Raw genomic sequence first — 7,630 nt, forward strand, 5'->3', positions numbered from 1 at the left:
GCCTCTAAAGAGCATGAGATCATCGAACCCTATACACCTCCACATAATGGTATAGCTGAGAGGAGAAATATAAGTATATTTAGCATGACCAGAAGCATGTTGAAAGCTAAAGAAATGCCAAAGAGATTTTGGGGTGAAGCAGCTTCGACAACAGTATACATTCGAGAAGACACCTTATAAGGCTTGGACAAGTCTGAAGCCAAATGTTACTCATCTTAGAGTATTTGGTTCAATGTGCTTCAGGCATGTACCTGAGCAATTGAGGAAGAATCTAGATGATCAAAGTCAGACTATGGGGCTCATAGGTTATCATTTGATTGGTGCATACAAGTTGTATTCACCAAATGATGATAAATTTGTGGTCAGTAGTGATGTTATGGTGGACGAAAGCAAATGGTGGAATTGGAGTCAGGGTTCAATTCGACATGAGCAAGATACACTCACAAATGTGCTTGAATAAGACCAACAAAATGAAGCCACAACCAATCGAAATGAAGAACCACCTAAGCATAATGTTAGAAGATCGACTAGAGCGAGAACTGAGTCAACAAGGCTAGCTAGATATGAGAGATTTCCAAATCAAACTGTTGATGCAGATGGTGACCTTACATAAGAAGTGATGATGGTGGCTGAATCAGAACCAATGATTTAGATCAAGCCATGAATGATTCAAACTGGTTGGCAGTCATGCAAAAAGAACTCAAGGAAATCGAGAAGAACAGGAATTGGGAGCTTGTAGAAAATTCAATCAAGAAGCCATGTGATATGAAATGGGTATACAAGTTAAATCTAAGGCTAAATGGTGAATTTTCAAGCACAAGGCAAGAGTGGTGGCAAGAGATTTTTTGCAAAAACCTAGTATTGATTTCGATGAAGTTTATGCACCTGCTGCAAGGTTGGAAACCATCAGAATTGTTGTGTCGACCACAACCTACAAAGGATGGAAAATACATCAGGAAGAATAGGTTTATGTTAGTTAACCACCAAGATTCGAAATCAAAGGGCATGAGCAGAAGGTGTACAGATTGAGAAAGGCTTTATATGGTTTGAAGCAATCCTCAAGGGCTTGGATTAAGAGAGTAGATGGCTTCCTAATCAAGGAAGGTTTCACAAAATGTGTTTCAGAACATGGAGTGTATGTCAACATGCAAGTAGACTCAGTCGAGTCATTATATGCATGTATGTGGATGACTTATTGATTACAGGTGTAGATGAAGTAGAAATAAAAGGGGTCAAGTCGGAACTGGTGCGGGAATTTGAAATGTCCGACCTAGGGAACTTGTCGTATTTCTTAAGTATGGAGTTTAAAGACACAAGTGAATAAGTATTCTTGCACCAAAAGAAGTATGCCCAAGATATCTTGAAAAGGTTCAAGATGAGCAATTGTAATACAGTTGTCACACCGTTGGAGACTAGAGCAAAGTTGAGAAAGGATACAGATGACGAGTTGTAAGTGCAACAATGTACAAGCAAATAATCGGGTTGTTGAATAGATTCATGGAGAAATCCCAAGAGTGTCATTTCACTACAATAAAGAAAGTGTTGAGATACATATATAAACAATCGACCATGGTGTGTTAATGTCAAAGCAGAAGAATATCAACATAAATGCAGAGGTATATGGCTACACTGATTTAGATTTCAATGGAGATCAAAACAAGAAGAGTATTGCATGCTACATATTCATGATTGGAGGTGCTCCAATCTCTTGGAGCTCAAGAAATCAAAGCATTGTTGATTTGTCATCTTGTGAAGTTAAGTGTGTAGCTACATTGTATGCAACGTGTCAAACAATGTGGATAGAGATGCTACTTGAAGAGCCCAAGATCATGGAACCTAAAAATATGAAGTTGTTTGTCGATAACAAGCCAGTTATCGACCCGGCAAATCATCTTGTATGTCATGATCGAAGTAAGCACATAGAGAGGAGGTATCATTTCTTTAACAATCAATTAAATAAAGGGAAAATTGAACTTGTTTGTCGATTACAAGTCAACTATCAACCTGATAAATCATCATGTATGTCATGGTCAAAATAAGCACATAGAGACGAGGTATCATTTTCTTAGGGATCAAGTAATAAAGGAAAATTTGAACTTGAGCATTCCAAGTCAGAAGGACAACTAGCCAATATACTCACAAAGCTCTTAAAAAAAAGTCAGGTTTTATGAGTTGAGGAGAAACGTTTGGTTAAAAAAACCTTGAAAACGTGAACTAAGTGTTGTGCTAGAAGTTGTAATTCAATGTTTTAATATGCAAGTTATATTCAACATAATTGTATTCGACCTAGTTGAAGTAGTGTAGACTACAAAGTCGAACTTAGCTTGATAGAGTTAGTTGTCTTCAACAGAGCTAAATATAACATATAATTGTTGTATCGAAGTTTGCTAGTATGCATTCGACAAAGTCGAATACATCATCATGTAATAAGTCAAATATGTTTGTTGCCTATAAATAGACATATTATGATATAAATCAAATATAGTGCACTCAATTAAATTTCCTCTTAACAATACTTTTCTCTCTCTTCTTCAATTTCTTGAAAAACCTAATTTGTTCCATCAAAAAGTACTACTTGATTATTCAGTACTACTGGTATTCGCAAAGGCCGGAGTCTATAGTGAAACTCATTTGATGTTTCTATAGTATTAAAACTGGAAAGCAAGGTATTACTGACTATTGGTGAAATTCATTTCTTTCACACCATCCGAAACACACTTCCCTTTGAATGAATCTTATCCAAACTAGTAGAGTAGTAAATACGGACCAACCTTCCCAACCATCAAAATGGATGCATTCCCCGATTTGTTGACCTTCACTTCTACGTAGATCTATCTCAGGACACGTACCAAAGGCCTATAATTTCCAGGTCCTAAGAAAGAGCTTAAGCTGACAAAGAAACATTGTAGATAAAAGCAATATAGCACTTCAATTAGAAATTTTTCTATTGCATTAAATCGTAGCTACGTCACAATTATGAACAACACTATACAGCCATAAATCACTTTGAAAATATCCTTCCTGTTGATTAATGTTTTAACTTGGTTTTCTTCAACCATTCATCTTGATGTGTATGTATTCAATTATGGTTGTATCAAAGGATTGTTGTGCTTTTGTACCCTGCAGTCCAGATATTCAAGAAACACATTAGTAATTGAGAATGATAAATTTTTCTGGCAATAGCATATTTGATAAATAAATGAATCTCGAGTTGTCAATTATTGTCGACTTACTAAGATGATAAATAATTTAAAGATTCTGGAAAATCAATACATTAGTCCCAACTACTTTTACTTCTTCTTTGAGCCTTCTTATCTGATTGCACTTTCTTACTTTTAAGGCGTTTGTGCTCTCCTATAGCAGCCCTTCAAAAGTGCACATTTCATTATCAGTTCAGTTACAAAACATGCCCTTCAGTACCATCAGGTAACTCTAATGTTAACAGATTCGCCGAGAAAAATGATGGCCAAATAACAAACTGTACTCAACCTGGAGAATAAAAAATAATATATTAAAAAGGGAGCGCTCTTACAACTTTGCGATTTTCTTCTTTTGCTCTTCTGAGGGAGGTGGTGGGACATAAGACGCTGCATCAATGATTTCCTATTTTTTCCCAATAAAACAAACAAAAAAGCACGATTGTTATTTTTTGGGGGGAATAAGAAGTGAACATGGTTAAGTCTGTAGTTGAAAAGGGGGGGGAGGGGAAGAAAGGATAGACAACTGAAGTCTAATATCCAAAACGACCCATCATATCCTAGATGGGACTAATCACAAGGTATTCTGTATAATGTTAACTTTTAAGGAAAAAGAAGTATCCGCAACGCTCACTCTAACATTGTATTTTCAAGAGTTATTAGATAAAATTCATGTGGATCTCATCATTTTGGGAAAGGATCCCGCTTAAAGTGGTGGGAATTGCATGAATTTCATCCAATAGGAGTGAAGAGTTGGAAAGAGTGCTAGAGTAAGCTATGCTATCAGTTTTCTTTATGGAAATGATTGAAATGCTTATAAGATTTCTCATATGTTAAATTCTGCATAATGATAGAAACTACAAAAACAGATGAACGAAATGTGTGTATTATTATTTAATGAAAATGGTGAGTATTAAAGCTTAAGAATGAAGGGAATGTAATCCAGAGTCAGTGACTCCTATCCATGGAGATATTCTTTCCTAACCAACTTAATAACTAACCTGTTACCCCTCAGTCTCTCCTATAACTGAATAACACAGAATCAGTGTACACCGCACTAACTAACATATTCTCTTCCCTTGGCCCCACATTGTTCCTTGTGTAAACCTTCCAGAAGCTGGGCCTATGTGTACTGGCCCGAATGATTGGTTCGACAACACAGGTGTGAGGTCCTGGTGTCCTATCATTGCCTCCCCCGGCAACTACATCCTTTTCCTCAAGACTGACATTAGAGAACTGACTCTGCAGAAGCTCCTCGTCTTCCCAAGTGGTATCCTCTGCATTCCAGCCTGTCCATTTAACTAACCATTGTCTTACCTGCTGTCCAGCTCTTTGTATTTATCTGGAGGCTAGTGCCTCTTCAGGCTCCTCCATCTCATCAACCTCCAAACCTTCTGGCAGAGGTCTCAACTGCATAATCCCCAATAGCTTTCTTCAATTGTGATATGTCGAACACAGGATGGACTCTGGCAGCATCAAGGAGTTGCCGTTTATGCGATACAGACCCTACCGTAGCCACAATGGGTAAAGGTCCAAAATATCTTGGGAGTTAATTTTTTATTTATTCTTTTGGCTACTGACCGCTGTCTGTGGGGCCTCAGCTTAAGGAATGCCCATTCTCCCACTTCAAAAACTATATGTCTTCATTTCTGATCATATACCCTTTCACTCTGCCAAACCCATATGGTTCCTAATAGAAAAGTTAATAAATGCCCTCTCCCCTTGCTACCCCTCTCCTTAATATGATTCTATTTCCTCCCTAACAGATTGGTCACTTAAGCAAATTGTAACCAATGCTCTATGTGGCCCATTTGTTGCCCTAAGGCCCAAACCCAATATCTAAAAGTCACCACAGCTCATTTTTCTCCACATTAATCGCTGGCTGGTTCCAAACAGGTACAGTTTGGACTTTATAAGGAGGACGTTGTAGTCAACCAACTCAACAGAAAAAGGAATAGATGACCAATAAAGAAGGCGCGGGGGGAATGAACCAATTTACGTAGTCCTCCAAGAATTATCCAACTTCACAATCAGAGAATCACAAAAATATTCAGCACCAAAACTCTTGGAGTTGGATTTACCTCGACTGGATGCCCGAGAGTGCAGAAAATGAGTGGGAGATGTGTCTATCACCATTTCACTATCCTAAGCTGATATTTTCCCCTAGTTTCGTAGCTATCAAGACTAAGGATTATTTTGCAAACACCACATTTCGGTAAACAAATTCCTCCCTATCCCGCCACAACCAAAGAAGAATAAGAAGTACTAGAATCCAGTACAACCAGAAAGTAAAAGCTTTTCTTATATATCTGACAAGACTTCACAGATACTGTTTCACACCAGAAGATTTCATTTTAAGGTGCTACCATTATGTAGGCGAACAAGAATAAAGAGCTATAAACATAATAATTTCCTTAACTACCAAGAAATGATAAATATCCTAAACAAAACCCATTCTTAGGTCTCACTGAAATATTTAAGCTTTTAGGAGATATGATTTTTGGCAATAACATGTATAATAATGCATGCTAAACAATTTTATATACCTGAAGCTTTGCCAAAGCATCATCAATATTACCCCTGAAGAAAAAATGGTAAAATAAGGCCTCTTAGTTACAGCATATAACAAAAAATGTCAAACAAAATAACAGAAAGGAAGATGCAAACTTCTGTGTTCTAGTTTTGGTTGAAGTAATCACAAGCTCTCCATCCTTGTTAATGCGGTTTTTCTCCTACACAGGATCAATACAATTCAAGATTGTTAAAAATATAAGGTAGATGATCAGTGCATGTAACACGCACTTTAAGGCCAACTAGATATACACATGTCTAGTTTAAAAAAAACATACAAACAAGTATACAGCAATATTATGTGTTTCTTATAAATTATGGCAATGATGCAAAGTTAAGGCTTATGTATAAAATGTCATGAGCCAACTGTGGTCCTGTTTGGATGGGCTTCTGGCTTACAGAGTTTTTCAATTACAATAAACTTATGATTCTTTACCTATGGAGAAGTCCCTATTAGCTTACAAATATTTATCGAGAAGTAGAATGTGTGAGTTCAAGAGTATCATGGGTTTGAAGCATGGACAGTGCGCAAACCCACCCATTTTGTAGAAAATTAACTATTATTTAGCAAAGAGGATAAACTCCATATCACATGGTTACAGAAGCTCCAATTCCATGTGACTCATGAAAATTTTCAAAAGATTATGAATATTTTGATATCAAACAAACAAACAGTAATCACATGACTTGATAATGAAGATAAAAGATTATCCTGACACAAACCATCTGCAAAATCTTCTCCCTGACCCTTTCACTTAGCCAATATGCATTTCCAACATTGAACCGCATGTCGACCTTGGTGTTCACTGTCCAATAACATCGAATATAAAACAAAGTATTACACATGTTTTTAGTCTCTGTAAAATTTACATAGAACACCATACTAAACGCATGAAGTTGTGTAATTTGTAGAACTATCAAACAGAAAATAAATAAATAACAATAAAAACACCTTTATTGACATTCTGACCCCCAGGTCCTCCACTTCTAGCAAAGCTCACGGTAACGTTATCTGAAACCAAATGAATAAGCAAATCAAAATCAAAACTTTATCTTGCAGAATATATTGAGGGAACGAGAAAATTGATGAAAAACCTAAATAACGGACCCAAAGTGATTTTAGGAATGGGGCCATTGTTATCGGCGGAGAGAGATCGGTGCTCGGCTTCTTGAAGAAGCTGCTGAACCTGTGATAACCGAGAGGAAACTTTGTTTCCAGAATCTGAAGCTGAGGAAGCGCATCGAATTGCGGTGGTAGGGCGCGAACGCTTTAATTGAAGAGAGGGGAGGAAGAAAGGGCGAGAAAGGTCGCGAGTTAGGCGAAACAAAGAGGAGGGGGGTGTGGGAGAGAGGTGTAACAGCAAAATCCCCTTCACCATTCTAGTGGTTGTTGAAGCCATTACCATACATTAAAGTTTTTGTTTAGTTTAAACCACGTCCACAATCCCAACCTTGTACCTTTCAGTTTTGATTTCGATTTTTAGGAAAAACAAAGTTATACGAGATTAATTATTTATTTCTTATGATTAACTTATAAGACATTAATTGTTACTTTCTTTAATCTTCATCTTGTCGCTTTTATCCATTTGCATCCGACCAACTTTCTTTTATTTGGATAGTCTAGTCTTCAACTATTTTTTCCATTCTTTCACTTTTGAATCCTTAAAGGTCATTCTTTTCGAGTTTTGCAATCATTCAATCACATTTAAAGTATAACAATTCAGACTAATATCTGATATTTTGGATTTTTCTACCTAACTAAAAATGACAAGTAAGAGTAAGTGTGTCATGATAAAATTAAAAATCAGATGTATTGAATCAAAGTTATGAGTTAATGTGATTTGAACATGTCAAAAGTTATG

General features: G+C 36.7%; 1 protein-coding gene across 1 annotated transcript; it reads right to left on the bottom strand.

Moving 5' to 3' along the window:
• Positions 1–2,903: 2,903 nt before the first annotated feature.
• On the bottom strand, positions 2,904–7,395 carry LOC127074113 (uncharacterized). Its single transcript, XM_051015402.1, has 8 exons — positions 6,877–7,395; positions 6,721–6,780; positions 6,492–6,574; positions 5,865–5,929; positions 5,744–5,777; positions 3,533–3,603; positions 3,234–3,365; positions 2,904–3,120 (listed from the first exon to the last, which is right to left on the bottom strand). The coding sequence occupies exons 1-7, from the start codon at positions 7,172–7,174 to the stop codon at positions 3,275–3,277; spliced, it is 702 nt and encodes a 233-aa protein (XP_050871359.1). The 5' UTR covers positions 7,175–7,395; the 3' UTR covers positions 2,904–3,120; positions 3,234–3,274.
• Positions 7,396–7,630: the final 235 nt, after the last annotated feature.

Source organism: Lathyrus oleraceus, chromosome 4 (assembly GCF_024323335.1).
Source record: "Lathyrus oleraceus cultivar Zhongwan6 chromosome 4, CAAS_Psat_ZW6_1.0, whole genome shotgun sequence".
NCBI lineage: Eukaryota > Viridiplantae > Streptophyta > Magnoliopsida > Fabales > Fabaceae > Lathyrus > Lathyrus oleraceus.